General features: G+C 41.2%; 2 protein-coding genes across 12 annotated transcripts in view; both read right to left on the bottom strand.

Moving 5' to 3' along the window:
• ATRX (ATRX chromatin remodeler) overlaps window positions 1–4,647 on the bottom strand; it is an 86,279-nt gene extending 81,632 nt beyond the window's left edge. For 2 of the 10 annotated variants that reach the window (XM_035541802.2, XM_035541803.2), the window contains exon 1: window positions 3,565–3,593. In XM_035541802.2, coding sequence (XP_035397695.1) covers window positions 3,565–3,578 — 14 coding nt within the window. In that variant the 5' untranslated portion in view covers window positions 3,579–3,593. Of the gene's footprint in view, window positions 1–1,477; window positions 1,497–3,564; window positions 3,610–4,329 lie in introns of those variants that run through there. The other 8 variants (XM_035541809.2, XM_035541804.2, XM_035541807.2 and 5 more) reach the window with 8 other exon arrangements.
• A 4,410-nt stretch (window positions 4,648–9,057) lies between these two features.
• Window positions 9,058–22,677, bottom strand: MAGT1 (magnesium transporter 1). 2 transcript variants are annotated; one of them, XM_035541816.2, is made up of 10 exons: window positions 22,554–22,677; window positions 21,586–21,755; window positions 20,627–20,744; window positions 19,120–19,260; window positions 18,346–18,486; window positions 17,945–18,034; window positions 15,467–15,530; window positions 13,934–14,008; window positions 12,408–12,498; window positions 9,058–10,735 (listed from the first exon to the last, which is right to left on the bottom strand). In XM_035541816.2, exons 1-10 carry the CDS (start codon window positions 22,632–22,634, stop codon window positions 10,720–10,722), a joined length of 987 nt encoding a protein of 328 aa, XP_035397709.1. In that variant the 5' UTR covers window positions 22,635–22,677; the 3' UTR covers window positions 9,058–10,719. The 2 variants fall into 2 exon arrangements, with proteins under 2 accessions (XP_035397709.1, XP_050569386.1); XM_050713429.1 differs by lacking the exons at window positions 9,058–10,735; window positions 12,408–12,498; window positions 13,934–14,008 and adding an exon at window positions 14,166–14,201 and having other exon boundaries at window positions 15,444–15,530.
• Between the last annotated feature and the right edge of the window lie 581 nt (window positions 22,678–23,258).

Below are 23,258 nucleotides of genomic sequence, written 5' to 3'. Positions count from 1 at the left end.
TTCCATTTTCTGGAATTTGTCAAAGACTCTCAATGAGACCTTATTCATTACAAGCTATAAGAAATAAAGCGTGTTCCTTAAAGTCTTCCAGACACTCCCCATCAGGTTTGTTATCAGGTTTTAAGGCTTATAATAAACCTGAAACACAAGTTTTTTATTTTCCAAAATAACAGTCATCTCAGTTTGCCACACTAACAACGCTGAATTTATTGCCAAAGTTTTTGTTTCGCTTTACATGATCGATGTATCCACCCAACAAGACTTCTACTGTTGGATGTGTTGAGACAAATTCCTACAACTGTACTGCTTTCAGGCAAATAAACTGCCTAAACAGCACTGAAATTGGCACTTGGCAACAACCTGGGAAATCAAGGTCTTGATTTCCAGTTTCACTCCTTTTCTTTAAAAATAATAATAATTAAAAAACAACATCAATCAATCCATCATCCATCTTGCATGACAACTGCCTGGGGCTAGTTGTTGTAACTAATTATGACAGCTTAGTACTCTTTCTTTAGTAAACTGGAGAGCTTTACCTACCATCTCTGAAAGTCAATATAAAACCTTCTATTATATTCACCACTGACTTTTTGTCAATTTCATCTTTTCCCTCCTGACTCACCACTAGAACAACTTGCAGTGACCTATCCATGAACCAATTCGTACTTCCAAACCACCTACGGGCACAAACTCCAGCGATACGAAACATGATTTCCTGAGGTTCAGCACTATCCCTAGGCTTCCCTGTTTATACAAGACATATCTAATGATCCCATCTAGAAACATCATTTGTCACAGGCATTTGTTTTTATGGAGAACACAACACCTTAGTATTATGTTTTGACATTTTCTTTTGGCGGGTTACACGCAAGTAAAAAGCACCAACTCCTCCTCCCTTCTGGCAGAGGTCGCGAGTGCACGTGGAATCTTATACTCGTCTGTAATGAAAATGGGAATTTCAAGTTACAATAGTGTCAAGGTATCCCTGTATCACAGGAAATTATTCCACAAAAAATGAAGGTACCTTCAGTCAACCCCTATAGAGACCATGAGATAAAGTTCACAAAACCCTAAGAGACGGGGCTATACTGAAACAGAAACAACACAGCCACTGCAGAAAGATTCTCCCTCAGAGGGATTTCACTTCAGCAGTGTGAACGCATTGGCTCAGGGGCATCTAGGAGAGAAGATGACAGCCAGCCTAACGTTTTGATTCTTGAAGAGCAAAGGATCTCCTTACGCCCATCTCACAGGGCTGTGTAGAAGACTGCTAACTTCCACTGTACCTTCAGAGAACCTGGATGATTACTCCGGACTTATTTCCTGTTAGATTACTACGGCATTAAATAGCACACCTCACACAACCCTGTAGTGACTGGCATTCAGGACAAAGACATTCAAGGGACTCAAAAACTTAAAACCATACTGCAAGTTGGAAAGTCTGACGCATAAAAAGTTGACATGAAGTTTATTTTACCAGCTTATTACTTGGTATCACTACGCTGCCTCCTCAATAGTCCAAGGGAGTAAGATCCAAAATTTCTTCTTTTTCTGTTGTTGTGCTTAGACAGTATGATCTACAAAATGGTAGGAACAGGTCAGGTCACTATGACAAAAATTCCTCCACTCTTAAAAAAAAATAAAATAAAATCAAGTTTTATATACAACTTTGGTCCAAGCATCTTCATTGACGTTTACAGAAGCAGGAATTTTTATGTTTCTTAGTCAGTTACTCCAGTTTTCATCATGTTTTTCAGCATTCCGAACTTCTCATTTGGATGCAGAAGATTCCTGGGTTCTTAAAATTAAATAAGGTTATTCCCTGTGTCGTAACTTGAATGCTCCAGAATCAGTGAACTGGTATAGAACAATTACTTTCCTTTTAAACAGGAAAAGTGTATCTTCCAGAAGTAACGGGAGATTTTCGAAACTCTACTGCCTGCATATCCTCTAAACAATTCCACCGACAATCCCCTAGCTGTGTTTCTGCACACTTCTTAAACAAGCAGATACCAGAAGCCGAAATGAACATGCAGCGATACAGTGCAGGTTGACAGCAATACAGCAGCTGCCAGGCCAACAGGTCTCGCTGGAAATGGGAGCAAAGTGTGTGCGCGTGTGCGAGGTCTTGCTAGAAATGGGAGCAAAGAAGTATGTGTGTGCATCTGTGTGTGTCTGCGTGTGAACAAAAGGCAGGGAGAGCACCTTTGCTTCTCCATCAAGACATTACCACATCAAGGACTCATTCATGGTGCTTTTCTTTTCCCTCTCATTCTCTCTAACTCCAGTATTATTACAACTTGAATTGACATAAATAAGAAAAAGCCCTTGCAATGTGTTCATCAGCTTACAAACCCTATGGCACCCGACAACATCATGCCTACTTCCTACCACAGAACTGTTCTTACACAGTAAAAACAAACTCTTCAAGATGAGCTCCGTGTGGGGTAAGGATTACCAAAAACATTTGGACTGACTGAGAACTGAGTTCATGAACAGGAAAAAAAACCTCTGGAGCACCAAAAAATATGATGCCATACTACTAAATAGTTTGTCATAGGGCCCGCTTACTACGTGGGACAGATTCAATCTCAAATCTACCTCGCACATACTTTTTGTTCTTTGAGGATACAAATGAAACTCTGCAACAATCCCATTTACCTTTCTGTCTGCAGGTAATCTGAAAAATTGAGTGGAAAAGGTATGAGCTTCTGTATCCTCTTAATTCCACTGAAGCATAAAATAAAGCAGCCTCTTGGCATTCATGCCAGTTACTGTGCTAATGACAATTTAAGAGCATGGAAAGAGTTAAGTACAAAACATTCATGATGTACACCAGGAACAAGAGGTTGATAAAAAAGGAAGACAAAACAGAATATGGGAAAATGGGAAAAAAAAACAACAGCCATGATAAAATAAAAAGCAGAGAGGTCCAAATGGAAGAGCGTTTTTCAGAACATGCAATACTAATTATGACTGTAAAGCAGTCAATAAATATAAGTTGGCAAGTTCTTTCTGCTACAGAGAAATCAAACTCTACCCTTGATTTTCAAGGCTTGGAGATAAAAGAAGCAAAATCCGTCAACTAGTATTTCAGTCTACACATAAAATAATTGATCCAACACAAAACCGGTTTAAGCTGTCAAAGTACTTTAAGAACATGGGGTAAAAAGAGGAGTAATAAAGAGAGGGAGAGATGGGCAATCCCTGTCTTATAAAATGAAGAAAACATGCTGAACAAACTTAGCTGTTGGGAAGTCGTGCACCAAATAACGCGTATTTGTAATGCTTATGAATTGCATCTAGCATGTGATCAACGTCAGTAACGGTGACGATCGTCTTGTAAACGTTTTCTGTTAATTACACATATATAATTTCCTCTGAAGTTGTAAGGCTTTAAAACCAAGTTGTACCCAAGAGTAAAGAACTACCATCCCCCTAAGTTTTGGCTGAAACTAAATGGTGGTTGTGAACTGCTCAGGTCTGAGACGGGTGAAGATATACAAATACACACAGAGGAGAAAGTTTACCCGAGTTTCAGTACCTAGGATGTGTGATGCTCACCCTAACGTTATCATATCGAAGAAACAGGCAACATTTGCGAGGGCCCAGCGGCGACACCCCTTGTTTACACACCAGCTCACCCCTTGTTTACACACCTCCTCAGGCGCTTTCCACACTTGCATGCGACTGACAGCACCGAGCAGAGACCCCTGAGAGACACGGATAAACCGAAACCATACAAAGCCAACTCCGTTCACGCTTTAACATGGCGTCTCTTTTTAACAGGGGCTTGGGCAGCTGCTGTACTTTATGCAGCCCCTCGTCAACGGTGGCTCGGGACGTTTGTTTAGTGTGGGGAGCTTATTTATTTTGGGGAGCCCCCGGAAGGGGGAAACACCTCGGGTGGGACACGCCTCGGGGGGGACACACCTTGAGGGGGAAGCACCTCGGGGATGCAGGGAGGCGTGTGAGGGAGCACCCCACGCCAGCCCTGCCCCCGGGGGGCCGCTCCCCGGGGCGCACCCCGCCGCCGCCTGAGGGGCCGCCAAGTGGTGCCGCCGTCCCCTCCCCCGGACCCCCGCCGCCATCCCCTCCCCCTGCCCGGCCTCCGCCAGCCCCGGGCCGGGCCGGGCCGAGCGCAGCCCCGCCCCAGGCGGGCCGAGGAGCCGCCGAGCCCCGGGCCGGGCCGGGCGGTGGCGCCGCCGAGGCCGCCCGGCGGCGGGGGCCGCAGATGAGGCGGGAGCGGGGCGCGGATTCCCCCCCCACACGCCTCGATTCCTTCAGGGCCGTTTTCTCGCCGCGGCGGGGGCCGGCGGGCGGCCGTACCTCATGGGCTCCGCGGTCATGTCTCCGCCGCCGCTTCTCGGGGCGGCCGGGCCGGGACGAGCCCGGGCTCAGGCGCTGGAAGGAGACAAAGCCGTTAGGGCCGCCATCGCCAGCCCCGCCGCCATCTTGTCGGAGGGAGGCTGAGGGAGACCTGCCTCCTGCCGCCTTCCCCTTTCGCCGCCTCCCATTGGCTCCTTGCCGCCCCCAGCGATTTTCCAATTGGGCGGCGGCGGAGGGGGCTGTTGCTAGGGTCGCTCACGTCACGGTCCCGGCTTCCCCGCTCTGACTGGTGGCGGGGATGGTTACATCAGCGGGGGGGGGGCTGACGTCATGCAGGGAGGGGCGTGACGTCATTTGGAAACAAGGTGCACTGACGACGCCGGCCGGCAGGGGGCGGCGGGGACGGCCCTGGGCTGGGGCCCTGCCCTCGGCTGCAGGGGTGGCAGGAGCGGGGTGCTGAGCCCGGGGGTGCTGAGCCCGGGGGTGCTGAGCCCGGGGGTGCTGAGCCCGGGGGTGCTGAGCCCGGGGGTGCTGAGCCGCCCCAGAGCCACCCCCATTCCTCGCCAAGGACCAGCCGGCCAACGCCGAGCCGCCCAGGACATGGGTCCAGAAGAAAGTCCAGCCGCCCATCTCGTTCTCCAAGCACGGCCCAAAGACAGCGTGCTACGGGCAATCGAGCCTGGAGGTGTTGAACAGCGGCCAAGGGAGCCCACTACAGCCTCGTAATGGCCCAGCCGCTCAGCCCAGCCCTGCTGGAACCATCACGTTTTCTACACAGAGTTCTTCAGAGACACAAACACAGCGGTGCTTACTTGGTGGCAGCATCTCTTGAGAAGGCTGCTGGACTCTACTGGACTCCCCTGGCTGCAGCTTCCACGTGAACTCATCTCCCCACCTGCCCAAAACAGAAGGGAGCACCCATACCAAGGCCAGTACGGGGCAGAATTACAAACGGCTGGCAATTAGTCACCTCTTAGAAAGATAACCAGCTCTGATAGCTTTTTTTTTTGCCCCCCTGCAGAAATAATATAAAGTTTCACCTCGTTTCATATTGCAATGTGCAAAATGAGGAAGAAAAATCTTGTCATCTGAAGCATAACTTCTCCTTAGTACATATTTTATTCTAAAAGGCAATAGCAATAGAATAAATAGCATTCACAGACTTCTCAGACACATACAAGCCTGTAAATCCCAGTGAAATTCTACAAACTGGTCTAGAATTTGCCTTAAAACTTAGCTTTTTACCCAAGAACTGCACCCCGTATTTGCTGATTTTTATTAATGCCAAACAGCAGATTTAATAATAGCTTTTGGTAACAAAAGCTATCTCGCGGTCAATACTGCCGTTCTAAAAGACCAAAGCATCACTTACCTTTTAATCTAAGTCTTAGAAGGAAAAACAAGTCAGCGTTAACTCTGACTGCTACAAATTCACTCAAGAAAAATGCCAAAAGCCATCGTAATTTTTAGCCACCCAGCAGATTAAACTGGAAACATTACCTATTCTTAGCTCTGCATCAATATCTCAATTGTGTGATTAAAATAAGACAAAACACTTACTTTCAAGGCATTCAGTCTTCTTTATGGCAGACTATCGATTTAGAACTACACAGAAACAACACTAAAGTAGTAAATACATCTATATCCTTGGGAGCTGGCAGGAGGTATTTAAAAAGCAGTTTAAAAATAAATTTGCCTCGAATTCCTAACTTCTACCTAAACACACACATTACAAGGAAACAGTAGTGTGAGACAAGGGCCAGATAAAGTAAGAATCTCCCAACAACTACTCCAAAAGACAAATTCTGATTCTATCAAGTTGTCAAAAAACAGGTTGCAGGAAAACAACAAAATCCAGATGTGGATAAATATTGTGTGCATCTCTAAAAACTGTTCTGCACAGCTAGCATACCTACATTCAAGACTGCCTCGTACAGAGGACCACTTCCCCAGAGGCTCTAACAGGCACTGCTGCTCCAATGTGCTTGGAGGAATAAAGATTCAGAGCTTAGCTAGCAAGAGAAACCAAGGTCCACTGTTGAGCCCCATCACTGATTTCTGTCACAATAGTAGTAATTAGTTTTCTTAAGTAGATATTAGCCTACTTTTACGGAAAAATGGCTGAAAGATGTGTATACTTATCAACTGATGAGAGAGTATTTTAACTGTATGTGCTCTTGACCTAGAAATACGAACTATGTATACATTTTTTTCAGATTCTGCTCCATGATAAAAGTAGCACAATTAATCAAGAATAGTGTGACACTGAATTCATTTTATAGGAATGCTCAAGATCTGAGCTTTCGAATAATATAGATAATACGCAATGAAACTCATTCTCTATTCATCAGAGAATAAGCATGATAAGAAATGAAAACAAATGACTGCTTACTCAAGAGCCTGAGTTTGTTCTTTTGCTGTTATTCCTTTCCCATTAATAAAGTTCAAAGTGATGGTGTGGAACCAATTCAGCAGTAGTTTGTATTCAATAGTTTAAGCTTTTCAACACGAGAAAGCAGTAAATATCAGGGTACAATAGAGAAGCCAAGTGCCAGTACTTTTCCAAATCATTTGTGGGAATTAATTTCTCACAGCAGATGAAATTCTAACCTCTTAAAAACCACATACACACATTCAGCATGTGATTTTTGGGTAAAGACCTGTTAGTTTTTAAAATGCACTATCAGAAACCATAGCTAATAAACCATGTAGAACTACAGATGATTATTTTCTTCCCACAGTTTGTATACAAGATGATCTAGGATAATATGATAGAGCAGCATATCCAAACAAGCCGATGAAATTCAGGCACCTGGTTTTCTCTGGATGTTCCTAAGCATTTAGGAAGTAGAACAATTGACCTTCTTCTTCAGCACTTCTAAAAAACCCTACTTTGATTTGTCAGGAATATAGACCATCGATAAAAGTGTACTGTCACGCTTACTTTTACACCTTTTAACTAGGCTCAGAATGGGTAAGAAGTCCAATAGTCGTGACTAGGTAACTTTTCAAGCCTCCAGGCAGCCATCGTCTCGTAATCCCCAAACATGGATGGCTATCCTGTTACCTGCCAAAAGGTTTAACATATTCTTACACTCGTGCTTAAATGCATACCTTAATCATGTGATTGCTTATATACATCTAGCCACGCAGACATCATCAGCCATGGGATGATGAGCACCAAACCATACACAGCATACAAACCTAAGCATATTTTCCATCTTATTGTAGGACTGTAGACAGCCACGCCCCTGAATGGCACGCGCTTCTGAAGCTCCTTTGTAAAAGGCCAGATTGGAGGAATGGTTATCAGGCACCACTACTAAGATGTTCTCTGAACACTAGCATGGTTTTAAAACAGGAGCTTCCAGTAATCCATGGATTAACAAAATACATTATCTAGATTAGTCCAATTTGATTTACTCACTTGCTTTGGGCTTACTTTGTCAGAGAACTGCTTTAATTTTAGCTGTTCCCAAAATACTACAAAATACACCACAGCATCTTCTCAAAAGTAGAAAAAGCAGCAATCTTCACAGCCAGCCACATTTTAAAACTGCACAGTCCATTTGCAAATACAGACTATACCATTTTCTGCTTTTATTATAATAAATGTTCTCTAAAAGGTGAGCTTTTAGTTATTTCTGAGCTGTTTAACGGCTCACTTGGTAAAGGAGATGGCCTCAAACACCCAGTTTTGGCATTTCAGTTTCCTAATGCATTGCTTCTTCCACCTTTGTTCTACTGGTCTAGAAACGTGTTATACTAGCCAGTCAGGCAAGATGCATGTGCTGACGGGCCAAAATAATCACCGTGTCCCAAATACAGCTGGCTATTGCCTCAGCTGCTATACAAGCCAAATAGTTTTTTCTAGGATTGAACGCTCTCTAAATCTGCTACAGGTTTGTGGAAGCACTCGATCATCCTCTGCTCAACTACAACACCTGTCCCCTTCTCCTTGCGCTTCATCTTCAGCCTAGAGAGCAGAAAAAATGTTGGGAAAAAGTAAGCATTGTTTTAATTTCATACATCGACATGGGAATAGAAGAAAATCCATAATACTCTTAACAGGTATACCACCTTAAATGAAGTCCAACATGTCCCCACCATCCAACAACATGATGCACAACTGTTTAAAGTTGGTCCATATATGACTGAATGCTTTTTAGAGAAATAGAATACAAGACACATCGCATCAAAAAAATCTGAAAGCTTAAGAAAACAACATTACTTCTTTACAATGAGACTGTAAATCACTTTTGCCTGCACAGCTAACAACTGAAGTACGACCAACCAGCCTAAAGGTTTCTTGGAAGCACTCTCAAAACACCAAAAGGGCAGAAAAGCAAACAACAGCTATAGCAGCCCAGAATTGTTCCAGGCAAATCCACAGTGCTCATTGGATTCCACCTCTGCAAACATTATCTGTCTAGGACTCCAGGAAGCCAAGACTTAGCTCAGGACAGCTGTCAAAGACAAGTGAAAAAACATGCAACCTTTATGGCATTAGTTGACTACACAAAAAGACCTCTAGTAACGTCACTTTGGGCTGCAGTTTCCTGCATAAACACCACAATATAATACAATGCACTGTTAATCCAGTCTACTCAGCCATATTCAGGTTATTTACTATATACAAACACTTATTAATACATCAAAGCAACAGTAGAAGAAAATGGATGCTGTTTTTTGTTTTATGATGAAATTAAATAGACAGAGGAGCATCAATTAGATTAAAAAAATTTATTGAAAGTTGTCCAAAATCCAGCCAAGCACACATTTTATCCATTCCACTAGGACTTCGCATTCTGTATGGCATCAAAAAAATGTATCTCACCAACAAGTTGACGTGTCAAACAACTAAATTAGCAAAGTTAAGGCACTTGAGCTCCGTGTTAATTTAGCAAAATTGCATAAGAAAAACATTCTACTTTGAACAATATAGTCCTTTTTGAGCTTAAATCTAAAGTGGCCAAATCCTATAACCCCTTGAGACAGGAGAGAGGCAGAAGCAGAAGACATTTTCCTCTGACTAGAAACCTCCAAGGCCACCACAGTCTACAAGAGGGAGTACTACTGAAATAGGCCACAGATTTCCTGTAGTACAGATGCTGAATTACACAACAGTGGGGGCTGAGGCACAAGGTCTTCTATTCGAGAATCCTTAAGACGAAGCACCTTTGTGAGATGAGAGCGCAAAAAGCACATCCGTTCAACTGTAAGGCTAACAAATCTTTTCTGGAGTAACAATATTTATCCTGGAATTGGATAGCTCTGCCCAGTCCCACATCCTCCCAAGTACATAAGGCTGAAACAAAACTTGGAGAAAACAGAGAACGTGAGAGCTTAAATAGTGACCAAAATCTGACACCAGGTGGTTTGAGCAGTAACTTTAAAGCCAGTTAGCAACCTGTAATTCACATGACAGATAATCAGTTAACTTTGTAATCAGCTTTTCAGTTTTTTTTTTTTTTTTTGGGGGGGGGGGGAGGAAGCGTGGATTGCTATGTGAATATTTTTTCAGCTCTAAGCCAGTGCTTACAAGCTAATTGATGTAGTTTCAGTATTTGGCAAAGAAAGTTTTCAATTAATAATTAAAAAAATTGCTCTATAACAAGTAGGGACTTCAATCAAATCAAGAACAGCAGAGTTTATCATATTTTCGTAATTTAGTGGGGGGAAGACAAATAAATGCACCTAGTTTTTTTTTTTCCCAGTCCTGAATATCAACTATAAAACTCATTAGTAGAACACCCTGTGAAATGTTAATTTAAGTTTTAATGAGTCATTTCTACATGAAGAATTCTTCCTTCGTCTGTGAAGCGATCTCTTGCGACATACAGCAGTTCAGTGCTCTTCTCAACATTCAGATGCAGCTCTAGGACACGCACATACCGTAACGGAATCTGAAGTATGCTCAGAGGGTCACACACAGACAGAAGGAAGAGATATGCAGGTACGTGAGGAGGTTTCATCAACCATGAAAAGGCATGACAGAAAAGCTACCATCACCTGTTACGTGTGAATAAGTAGTAAGTATTTGAGGGGAACAAAACCATGGAAAACAGATTATCCAACTGAATTCAAAGTACTGTTTCTGGTTAGTCTAAGGAAACATACTAGTTCTAAACACAAAGTTCTGAACTTCGTTAGATTCAAAGTTGTTTCAGAAAATGTAAAGCTTATGAGAGAGATTGCATTCTTAATACTCTGTCCTTCAGAGCACATTGCTTGTTTTATTTAAGGCACTACACGTTGTCTTTGGTTCAGTGTTTAACTATCTCATTCAGTGTAAAGAGAGGTAGCATGAACCATACATATTGAGCTCTTCCGTTCCATCCCACACAATTTCAGAGCCACCGCCTTTCTGATGTTACATTCTGGAATCCTTTAACTCATTAGGAAACTGCAGGGAAAAAAAAGAATGCTTATTAATTTCATAAGAAAAAGTTGTACAACATTCTATTTAGCTTTCACATATACCTAGAAAATCAGAACGAGAAACTGGGCCTGCTGCAGCTAAGATATAAATAGCTGTGGAGAAGAAAACCACTTAAAAGCAAGCCTTCTAGTACCTCTAAAGCCAGAGCAACCACATTGTGCCTTCTACAAACTTAGAAGTAGTATGTAAGACCACAGCATAGAACAGAATAAAGGCCAATCAGTTATTCAACAAGGAAGAAACTCAGCTCTCTTCTGGTCTTACAGATGTCCTAGTGACTAACACATTTTATTAATGAGATATTCACAAATGCAAATGATCTGACTTCTGCCTAAGCAGTTACCCAGCCTGTGCATATAAAGAGATTGCAACAGTGGATTCATAGGATTCCTTAATACACATCATGGATGCTTTTGAGGAGTCAACAGAAGAACATCGAGAAGTACAAAAGGCTTTTTGAGCAGAATTTCAGTATTGGCATGAAAATATTGGGCTGGCATCACACACTGCAACCGTATGCACTTTGCTAAGGGCTGTTAGACAAGAGCACGAGACGCTTCACAGTGAGTTAGAGCAGCCGCCCTTGAACCTCACAGTTATGATAACAGCCAATAATTTCAGGAATTATAAACTAACTTCAGACCTCTGGCTTCACCACGGCTACAGCCAAAACGTACACTCCCAGTCTCAAAAAGCAAGATCACTGAAGAAATACTGAAACTGAAAATAAATAGTGAGGAGAATGATTTTGATTTTAGCAACCGGCCTTCTGCCTGAACCTCACTGCTTGAATCTAATCCAGATGAGATTGCTCGTGATGATTGGCATTAATCTGTAATAAGTAGAAATCTTGTGAAAATACATCTTCCATGTCCTTGTGTTATTACAAAGTCACATGAACCCACCGATGCTCTCTGCATATACTCGCAAGGTAACCTGTCATGACAACTTCTCCGAGAAACAGGACCATGTTTGCCTCTGGAAACTAGGATCAGCTTTCCAGACACATTAAACTCTTGGCAGAAGCTGAGATGGTTAGAAGCTTGCCCCTCAAATGTACTGATTCCTTCAAAAAAAACTAAACCTGGTAAAAACACCCAAGACACCTGCACCTATCAATAAATAAACAAACCACTCAATGAAGAGTGCTAGACTCCTTGTAGAAGCAGTCCTGGAATATAGGCAGCTTTAAATATCAGCATGAGAATAGAAATATTTTGTAACACATAATGGCATGAAAAGGAATGTACTGCAATCCTGGCTCTGGCCAGACTGAAAACAGTGTTATCCACCAAACACTGCGTTTCTGGTCATAGTATCAGCCAACATTGCTACTCTTTGAGAAGCAAGTGGAGCATTTTTTAAAGAGTATTTCCCACCAAACTAGATGTCAGGAAAAGAAAAAGTGCTTTGCTTTTCTCCCTTCTGACTTACATTAACATTACCAGACAAGGAAATACCAGCCCACAGGAATAGATTCATTCATAAATCCAGGTAAAAACTTCTATTATTTTTTTCCTCAATCTTTATGCCAGTATTTTTATTTTCTCCATTCTCTACAAAGCAGACTGCAGTGATGTATAGCTGCACTGCAATGCACACGAGAACAACAACCAAAGCAGCAGCAAAGCTGTACCTGTACGGGTATCCGTGGTATTTTGATCTGAAGACGGAGAGCAGCCAACTGAAGAACAACACCACCAAGCCAATACCAGCTATACACATGACTGCAAGAGACGCAGGGTAAGATTATGGCAGTGATAGCTCTCTCCAAAAACACCATGGCGACTGGGTTTTTTAAAAGCTTTCTGCACTATTTACAAGTTTGGTCAGATGAAACCTTTATTATAATCCCTTAGAAGAAGTCAGAAGGCCAACAGTCCTGGCTTGTATCAGAAATAGAGTGGCCAGCAGGACTAGGGAAGCGATTTTCCCTCTGTACTGGGCTCTGGTGAGGCTGCACCTCAAATACTGTGTTCTGTTTGGAGTTCCTCACTACAAGAAGGACATCAAGGCGCTGGAGCATGTCCAAAGGACAATGAAGCTGGTGAAGGGTTTAGAAAAAAAGTCTTATGAGGAGCAGCTGATGGAACTAGGGCTGTTTAGCTTGGAGAAGAGAAGGCTCAGGGAAGACCTTACTGTACTTTACAATTACCTAAAAGGAGGTTGCAGCGAGGTGGGGATTGGGCTCTTCTCCCAAGCACCAAGTGATAAAGACACAGGGAAATGGCCTCAAGTTACACCAGGGGAGGTTTATGTTGGATATTAGGAGGAATTTCTTTACTTAAAGGCTTGTAGGGCATTAGAATAGAATAGGGAAGAGGTCGAGTCACCATCCCTGGAGGTTTTCAAGAAACACATAGATGTACAACTTAGCATGATTTAGTGGTGGATTTGAATACTAGTCTAAAAGGCTGAACTAGATGATCTTAGAGGTCTTTTCCAACCTGAATGATTCTATGAAATATATCAACATTAATTTTCTTTTAAATTCCTACTGTAAGTCAATTTTATACCACCAGTTTAAGAGAAAAAAATCAGTCCCTTCTTCCCTCCCTTACTAACAAAATGGCGTGAGGCATCTTTACACCTTCCTTTCTCCCCAGACTGCTTTGAATTCTGCTGAGTAGCTCCAAATGCTGGTGAAATAACCAAGGATTCACTTGTACTTGAAGGTGGAAAGTATATGCACACATGCATGCTATGGTACACATTCCTGGAGTAAAGCAGCAGTGTTTCACTTCTCTCCCACCAGAAGTCCAAGTGTACCAATGAAATATGAGAAGAACACAAACTACTGCTGCTGCTGCAAACAGCAGCAGAAGAAAAAAGAGTTCTTGAGCCTCAGATATACAACTCGTGTGGGACCTGCCTGCACTTTCGGACTACATACCCCTAATTAATAACAGTGGAAAAGGAAAAAGATAGATCCATGTACTCCAAACTGGAAATAATTCCTGTTCTGACAACTGCAAGGTTGAAGGACCCCGAATAACATTGTTTGCTGGAAACTAACAGGAAAATATAAAGAATAATCAAAAAAAATCAGCTGATATTCACAATAAAAACCCCAAAGTGTAAAGGCATTTTTATTAAATATCATATCAAAAATCTTTATGGAATCTAACAACTCTTGACAGAAAGACAAGTATTAGTACTCACTTTTTCTTTTCCCCACATCCAGGTCAGAAGTAGCAGCTTCATGGAGGAGAACCATTCCTAAAGTAACACCACCATCTACGGACACTGTTTAAGGCTAAATCAACAAAATACACCAGCCTTAATACAACACACTCACTCCTCCTTTCCTATGTTAACTCCCACCCCATACCTGGGAAATTAACACTCACTGGAAAAATTAACGGCTTTCTGGACAACAACAGGTCGGGGGGAAGAAGCAAGTTGAAAGTTACTCAATAACTGACAACATCTAAGAGAAAACAGACAGAAAGTTTCAAGTACAAACCAGAAGATAGTGATATATCTTCTGCTATCTTTACTCAGCTAATAGAATAAATAAAATGCATGCAATATTTGATCTAATGTGGTGACTTTCAAATAGAAATATTTCAGTCTTTTCTAATTCTTCAATTAAAAGAAACTTAAGTCCCCTTCTAAATGGAGTTTTCCAGTACTAACAACAAAAAAAATCTTTGATAAAGAATACAGAGTTGAAAACTTCCCCCCGCACACACCAGTGTACTTAAACATCAATTGCTTACTTTATATTGATGAATTAAAAAGAAAAAACAACAAAAACACATCTCTTGCTAAAATTTAGATATTAAGATCTAAGAGAAAAGGAAGAAAGCAGCTGAAGTCACTCAGTTAAAGAACCTTGCTCTTGCAACAGAAGGAACTCGTTAACCACAGCAGAGCACTGAAGAGGACAGGTACTTTGAAAGAAGTTTTGAAATGAGACAGTTTAAGTGAGAAGCCGGTTGATGTGTCTGTAGTAAATCAGCAGATATGTATGCTTGTGTACCATAAAATGTAGACAATTTGGGACACTGGAGCCACAAGGCCAAAAAACAGGATTAAATAGAAGAAAGATAAAATAAGGCACAGGCTGATACAGGTGACAAGACAAGGAAGAAGGGCTTGATTCAGAGATGACTCTAGGTACAGATGATTTCAAAGTACTACCGACACTCAAAAGAAACACTTTTATACAAATGAGAAATGAAAAAAACTCAGCCAGCAAGATTCTGCTTGCCTCTCTTGATGGCTTAATACCAGCATGAAAAAATCCTGACTTGTTAGCATCAAAAAGAGCTAAAATTAAAAACAGAGAAGGTAAGCAAAGAAATTAAAGAAGAAACACCAGTAACAAAGGAAAGAATTCAACACTAAAGCAAGAGTTTAGTGAGACTGAAGAGACAAGACATGTAGAAAAGAACAGGGACTATCCTGAAGAACCTTACAATGCCACTAGGATCCACATTTTTAATGTTATCCAGTTCGGTCACTGAGCAAGGCAGAAGTTAGAGAGAAAGCAGTAAATGTTTTTCTATTCAGCTTAAAGATCACTGTCATTAGAAAGGCATAGCTGTCAACACAGAAAGGCTCTACAAGCTTCTGCTCAGCATTAGGTGACAGATATGAGCCTTGACAAAATGCTCTCATAAAAGAGGCAGCAACATAAGCTAACAGAAAAATTGTCACCACCAACTTGCATCTCAGGAAGAAGGATACTAAACAGAAGAACAATGTGCGTTTCTGCAACAAATTGGGCTTGGCTGCTTCCATGGATATAGCTCTGTAAGAGACAAAGAGCAATTGAATTTTAGAAAGACTGGAGTCAACTTTGAAACAATTAACAACAGCTATTGAGCTGGGAACTGGGTTTTGCAGTGTCTCTTTCACGAGACAGAAAAGAAGTTGTAGTGTGAATCTGTTGTATACCAATTTACATTATTGGTTGTGCACCAATTTATTTTGCAGCAGCATCAGAAATCCTTCTCCTATTGCGTGTAAACAGCCCAAAGTACCATACAGATTATAATAACAGAAGTGCAGCTACAACCTTCATGATCCAGATTGCCTGTTTGACAGGGCAAAACACCACATTAATGCCCAAAGCACCCACTGCCTTCCAAGTCTGAGCCATACCCTGACTTGGATCCTTACTCTACATACATCACTTCTCAGTTTTGGGACAGTCTCTTCAACTTGCACATGAACCCTACTCACTTGGCTCCAGTGCCCAACATTTGAAATCTTTTTCATGGCATCACAGTAAAAGGAACACCACTACCAACATCCTTGAAGCTTTACTCTTCAGCCTTTGTATTAAGATCAAAAAGGGTTAGGAATAAGGTAAACAGAAGTAGTAATACAAAACAAAATGGAGAAATGCTTCCAAGAAAACATTTCAAAGATGAGAACTTCTACTTTAAGCTGGCTCAGACAGGTTTGTTTCTTCTTCGTTACAAGTCTACCAACTGACTTGAGTTAACAGAAAGTTTAAAATTTGTGAAAGTTGAAGACTACTGTTGTTCAATCCCTTACGGGAAGCTCTACTTCACTAAGACTGCAATGTAATATCCAAGTAGGAAAACACATTTCATAAGCAGATTGACTTTTAGTGGAAGAATACAGAGGGCCTGACCCACCTAACCAGGCATGAAAGGCCATCTCACTAAATTAATTCCTAGTAAACTGCACAAGAAGAGCCAATACACTATGTGTACCTCGAGAGATGCAATGCTCTTGGCACATACAGACTACTCTTACAGTGCATCTCCTTCTGTATTATGTGCAGGGCAGCGTGTATCAAGACATGCTAAAACTGATTTTTCCCCAATAACAAGATTTTATGAGTCTAAGATCAGTAGACATTAGTTTACCTTGAGAATCTCAAAGCAAGGTGTTTTATATGAAGTCGTTACACAGGTGTATGAGCTAGAGAAGACCATGAAATATATGAAATCGCCAAGTTCAACAATAGCACTGTTGAGCATGTAAGACCTAACAGACACCTTTATTTTGCATTTAGTAATTTAGAATGATTTCTTTTCAGCACTAGAGGTACTATATATATATTATATTCAAGACAGGGTAGAGCAGTATCACAGGTAAATAAATGCTGCAAAGAAAACATGAAAACAAACAGGAATGGTAAGAGATGGAAGAGATCAACTCACTTAAAATAACCTACCTTCAGAAACTAAGAAAAAGCATTCTCATCATCCTGCTTCCAAAACCTACTACTTTTTTGTTAAATATATATACACCTTTATACTTTGGGGGAAGATAGAGAAAAACAGGAAAGATGAAATAAATGCTTACCTTAGGTTCTGAAGCAGGGGGGAAACCCCTATCCCAAACATCTTGTTAGCAAACAGTTTTGGTGACTCTGTATGCTATCCTCTTTACCCCAAAGCATTATTTAAGTATCTTCTTAGCTTTCTGCAATCACTAGAATAATCAAAATCTCCACAAAAAGTCCCCGAACTCTCTGGCTATTAAAACAGCAAAAATATATTCCAAGGCAACACTTCCGAACCAGGATGTCCTGTTTTCTGCAGAGTACCATCCATATGATGACTAATGCTTTACTGCATGGAAAGCACTTCAAGCTGTTTCCAACATGAAGCGGAGCATATTGCTAGATAGTAAATTAATCATCATATTTCCAGTCTGATTAAGAATTGCTTATTCTTAATCTGGCTCTCAAACTCATTATTGCTGAACACAGAAAGCAATATAGCTAAAAAAAAAACCCTGGACAGTGTTTGTCCTTACCCTTCAAACATCACAGAACTAATAACACCAGTCTTACAGAATTAATCAATCACTGAACTAAAAATTGTAGCCATCACCTTCCTCTCAAGATGGAATTGGAGATAACCATTATCATACAGCAATGGCACAACAGATTATTCGATTTTGGATTAAGATTGGTATTCTGTGATTGCTTAGTAGCAAAGTAACTTGAGCTGCAAATTACCTACAAAACCCCTCTCTCATGAGTATATTTTATGAGAAGGCAGATCCTCTCTGAAGCAAATCTGAAGCTAAGTTGCCTTGCTCACGGCAGGACAGGTTAGTCTCATTGAGTAAGAGTGCAGATTCTATTCTTGGCTTCTTTCTGACCTGCCTCTTTTAGTATCGAATTTAATCAGTAGGAATATAATAAAAATGCAGAAAAGTAGATAAAAAGAGACTTACCACTTGTCCTGTATGGGGATTCTTATGAGCATAGGGTGGCCCTCTAATGTGGTTCCACATCTGGCCTGACGTCATTGCTAATACAAAACACTGAAAATGAAAAAAGAAACAATAATCCATAAGGATTTTTTTCCACCCAATTTCCTTTTCCTTTCATAGGAAGAAGTACTTAAGCTAAGCATCATCCTATCTTTCACTAGTAATAAAAGCAGGTAATCAAGCATTAACTGAGCTGAAAACACTGAGATCAAATTATAGTATCAGACTACTAAAAAGAGAAGCTAAATGTACCTCATTTTCTTCTAGCATGTTTAAGCTTCTTTAAATACAATAGCTTTGAAAGATTTGAATTGCTATGAAACTCGTAAGACAACAGGCAGACAAGAGCTAGAATTACTCACCAAAGCAGCAAATGCCCAGCCAGTTTTGTTGTACAGAAAATCCAGATTGCTTCCACGCAAATACACAAGGCCTCCAATGACAGCCAGCAGCAGTCCTAACATCAACGGTCCAGCGTAGTTTGGTGGCCTTATCACACGAATCTACACAAAGAAGATCCATTATTTTACCTCAACAGCATTATATATTATATCCTTACTCCAAACAAAAAACACATTAGAGTGGAAAAAATATAAACACAAAGAACATCCCCACAACTTTGTGTATAATAATTCTGACTAAAGAAGTAGGTAAAGCTTCTTCTCCCTTTACTGGTTTATGCACCATTACCTTACCTACTACTCGAAAGACTGTTTTCCTTTAACAGGAGAAGAAAAGGGAGGAAGGAAGGAGATGAGTTTTACCATGTTATTAAACAGAGAATTACACAAAATATTGGAATATGGGGTAAGGAAGATTTAAGATGTAGCATCACAGAATCACAGAGGTTGGAAGGGACCTTAAAGACCACCTAGTTCCAACATCCTTGCCACAGGCAGTGACAACTTCCACCAGACCAAGCTGCCCAAAGCCCCATCCAACCTGGCCTCGCACGCTTACAGGGATAGAAGATTATATAGACAAAAGCCATTTGGAGTATCTAAGAGTAGACTTATAAACAAAATACAATTACTTCATATTTTGGGTATTTTGTAGCCAGAACATGTAGTAAGTGAGTGCTGCAGAGCTGTTGGTGGGTAAAGTCTTAGTATACATATATAACTACACACACTTACATTGACATCAGTCCTGTCAGCCACCCAACGAGCAAGCTGCTCAGCTGCAAAGCCGCGCACCTGAAGTTCGTACGTGTCACCCCGTTTAGGCTTCCCTTTAGCAGGAAAATTAATGAAGGTTGGAGCAGAATTCATGTTTAGCTGTATTTAGAAAATTCACAGAAGACACAGCACCATGAAAGGTCTACTTCACAACACGCTTCCATTTCATCTGCATGGTGCAACAGTCACCAAGTCAATCAGGAAGAACAACTATTCAATTAACATATTTCACAATGACTTTAAAAAACTATACAGCACACAGTAACTCGCACTTCCAGACCTCATAAAAACAGAACAGGCAAGAATCTGATCTAAGACAGTAATCAATAAGCTCCTGTAAGTTCCCTCGTATGTTCCATGCCGTTTCCTCTCTTAAGCATCAGAAACAACTTTTTTGATCTCTACCACTAGGTGTCCTGGATGCCTTTGGGGAAAACAAGAGATTACTTTTTTTTTTTTTTTAAATTGAGCATACTTTCTAAAGTGATCGACATTTCTTCATTAGTACTCAGATCTGTAGCTACCATTTCAAAAGATCCAATCCAGTTAGTAGGAGACAAGAGTAAAAAAACAGAAATAGTTGTTTTTAAAATGAAGTTCCATCATCTTTTCCTAACGAAGATACATCCCCAACACTGTTTTGCCCATAGCATTTCAGTTTTTATTTTAATCTGTTTCTTCTATAAATACTACTATTTGGGGAGGAACCTACAAAATAAGAACACATACAATAATATGTGAAGGCCATAGCTTAGAGTTCCATCAAAAACTAATTCATTCTGGGAAAAAAATCTAACAAGAATGTTAAAAAATTCCATGTCTCCTTTCTAAAACTTCCATTTAACAAAGGACCATCACCTCAATTAGGTAACTTTTAAATACTGAGGCAAGCATCTCCTTAAAAGAAAAGTTACAATTTGCAAAACGGTGATTAATTATTAATTCTATCATTCCATGCACGTTTGCAATTGTTGTTCTAAAAATTGTTGTTTTTTTTTAATCTTGTTATATAGTCTTAGTAGAAGAGCAAAAGAAGCCTACAGTTCTGAAAGCCTAATCGACCACCCCCTAGTTATCCAAAACTTTTATATCCAGTCCTAAGGAGTTCAGTGTTTTCTATCTTACTTCTTTCTGTATTTTGAGCAATTCTATCAAAAATGACACTGCAAGTTATTACAGGAGACAGACCCAGAGAAAAGTCAGATAAGCTAATACACTCCTTACACCTATTCCACATTTGTCAGTGCTGTTAATACTACTGCCAAAATGCTGCTGCCCTCTGCTCTTCAATCTTCTTCTGTATCACAGTGGTAGCTTTTAACTTTTCAATTTAGTCACTGTGATACTATACAGCTTTAGTCATTGTAATACATTTTGTATGGTTTGTATGGTTTTTGTATAGTTTTACCCTCCAACGCATGAGCTAAAAATAATATTAAGAGATTAAAAAAAAAAAGAACTTTACCATCTGAAACACATCTGAGCCTTCATCAAAATCAACCATAGCAAAAAAAATCTTATTGGTAAATGCACTGGAGTATCGCCAGGAGTTTGCCAGAATCTGGTATTCCTCATCAGCCTGCCTGTAAAAACACACAAAGTGAGAGGCTCTATCATGTGTGAGCTCAAAACACAAATTACAGAACAGTTTTAAGACCTGTAGCCATCCACCCCCTTAACAGGAGCATCTCACCCACTCCTCCACGTTTATTTTCTCATGTTTAACAGAAGAAAAATTGAGGTCAGGTATTCATCTAACAATCAAAGCATATGGACTTTTTTTAATGTAAATATAAAGTGCAAGTTTTGTTGTGTCCATAACAAGAAGCAGTGCTAACCATGGAAAACAGACATGCAATCCAGTAGATCACAATTTGCTAAACCTTGGAGCACTGAAACAAACACAAGCACACCCACTTTTCTGTGTCAGAGGATAGCAAACTAATTAGTATGTTAAAAAGTTATCTTCTAATATCTATTTGAACCTTGTCACCCCCAGATTAATACATGAAGGCCTTAATATATTTAAGGATCCAGCATATTATCAGTGTAAACAAACATCAATCAACATTAATTAACAGCAACTTTTAGACTGCAAGGCCAGCAGTAATTCTGCAAACATTTCCTCAGCAGCTCACGCCAGGAAAGCTGAGTTTCCACCCTCTCTCCAGAAGCCTACCAACAAGAGTATTTTCTCTGCATAACATCAATTATTTTAAGAGGAGAATAAATAATTAAGGACTATGCTGTTTTCCCACATACATATCACACATATTCCCACCAACAACTTCAAAGATAACCCTCCTATAATGGGCGTTAGTATCTTCCTCCTGTGCGCATGAAAGCTTTACCCTCTTGTTACATTTAATGTCCTACAAAGCATATAATGACTTTCAAGTTCAAGATTATGAATTAAGCCCATACTTGCACACGACACATTGTCTGTGAGGCTGAAGAGCAGTGAACATCACAATCACAGAGTAATTTCTGGGTGGTGCCTTCACAAAGCGTCGAAACTTGTCTCCGTTCATTCGAATTACAGATCTTTTACTAGCCCACTCCATCAGCTGGTTCACTTTTTCTGATAATACCATCTGAAAACAAAGCCAGAGAAATATTGTTGAGGTTTTGGTGTGTTTTATTTCCTCCAATCTCTTACAGCACAGACTTGAAGGTCTGTATTTTTGCTGTAACAAACTGCTGCACGCTATTCATTAAGAATAACGACCGCATGATGGGATGCTTCATAAAAAGTCTCAAAGGCATTCACAGAGCCTCCTGACAATCAAATTAATGATGTTCATTTACTTCAAACACTGATGTGGCTGTCAGCTCAGAAGTATTTTCTCACAGTGCTAACGATAAGATTTATTTTAGCCACACAAAGCACCCCAAACCTAGTCTTGTTAGTGTTTATTTGATATGAAGCATCCCACTTAGGGGAGATTTCAAAACTCAAGAAGTGGAGCAAGTACTAGTGCTGGAAGCACTACGGAAAGGAGCTCAACATTTAATTTTCAGGATAGATAGAAGAAAAAAAAATAATTCTGTACATGCTTGCAGAACTCATGAGTGCACAATACGTTCTCCTTTAAAAGAAAAAAAAAAGCAAGGAGTGTTATAATGTCATACAAGAAACATAATTAACAGAAGCTAAGCATTTACCACAAGCTACATTTGTACTTCTTGTGAGCACTCTCAGGAACAAACACGTTTTGGTAAATAACCAACTACCCATCACTGGCTTGAAACATATACATACATACAGGAAACCTTTAAACTCTAAGAAGGAAGCATGGAGAAATAAGTGGTATCTTCGTGACTACGACCAGAAAAAGCTACCTAAAGCCCTCAGTATATCCTGAACCCCTCAGGGCTCCCCTGCCCCTCACCTCCTTCCGCTTCTGCCCCGCCGCGCGCGGCCCTCCGCAGGCCACCAGCAGCAGCAGCGCCAGCACCGCCAGTGCCGCCATCGCTGCCCCTCGCTCCCACCGGCGGTTCGGCCCCGCCCGGCCGCTTCCTATTGGCTACAGTGCCTGCCCGTGTCTAGTTGCCGGGTTTCGATTCGCTGAGGCCGCTGTCAGTAGGGCTGCTGTTGGCCAATGGGAAGGAAGCAAACTGGAGGCGTGTGATTGGCGGGCGGGCGGGCGAGGAGCGCTGAGGGGAGGGAGCGCGTCGCGACATGGCGGAGGCGCCTCCTCAAGGGTATCGCTGTGTCTTGTCGTGAGGCTGCCGTCAGCCCCCACGTCTCCTTCGTTAAACACCACAAAGCCTCGTCCTGCTACAGTGTGGTTGGGCTGCCTGGTGTGGGGTTTGTGTTCCGCCCATAACTGTGCACCTCTCCCTCAAAAACCCCACAAAAGAAACGCAGAATAAAACCACGAGGAGCTTTAGGGCTTCCGCAGCTCTTGTTTAATTTTATAACCGCACGCACGTCGCTGGTTAGTGTGTGAAAAATAGGGGGTAAAATTATTAAGTCACTTGGCAAAACGGTCGGTGGGGTCTCAAACGCCTCCCGTATCCACGCTCTTTGTGTGTGTGTGTGCCCGGGGGCGTCTGTGTGACAGAACGCCGCTCTGGCGCAGCGAGCCAAATCC

Source organism: Cygnus atratus, chromosome 13, assembly GCF_013377495.2.
Source record: "Cygnus atratus isolate AKBS03 ecotype Queensland, Australia chromosome 13, CAtr_DNAZoo_HiC_assembly, whole genome shotgun sequence".
Taxonomy (NCBI): domain Eukaryota; kingdom Metazoa; phylum Chordata; class Aves; order Anseriformes; family Anatidae; genus Cygnus; species Cygnus atratus.
Note: the sequence above shows the minus strand (reverse complement) of the source record. Positions and strands in the feature narration are given on the sequence as shown.

Bases quoted from the DNA above. Each gene is read 5' to 3' on its own strand.
- MAGT1 (XM_035541816.2), bottom strand. From the start codon at position 22,634: ATGGCGGCACTGGCGGTGCTGGCGCTGCTGCTGCTGGTGGCCTGCGGA. The intron at 21,756-22,553 runs GTGAGGGGCAGG...CTTTGTTTTCAG, and splicing joins CGGGGCAGAAGCGGAAGGAG to ATGGTATTATCAGAAAAAGT. The intron at 12,499-13,933 runs GTGAGTACTAAT...CGTCTCTTGCAG, and splicing joins GGATGTGGGGAAAAGAAAAA to TCATGTGTATAGCTGGTATT.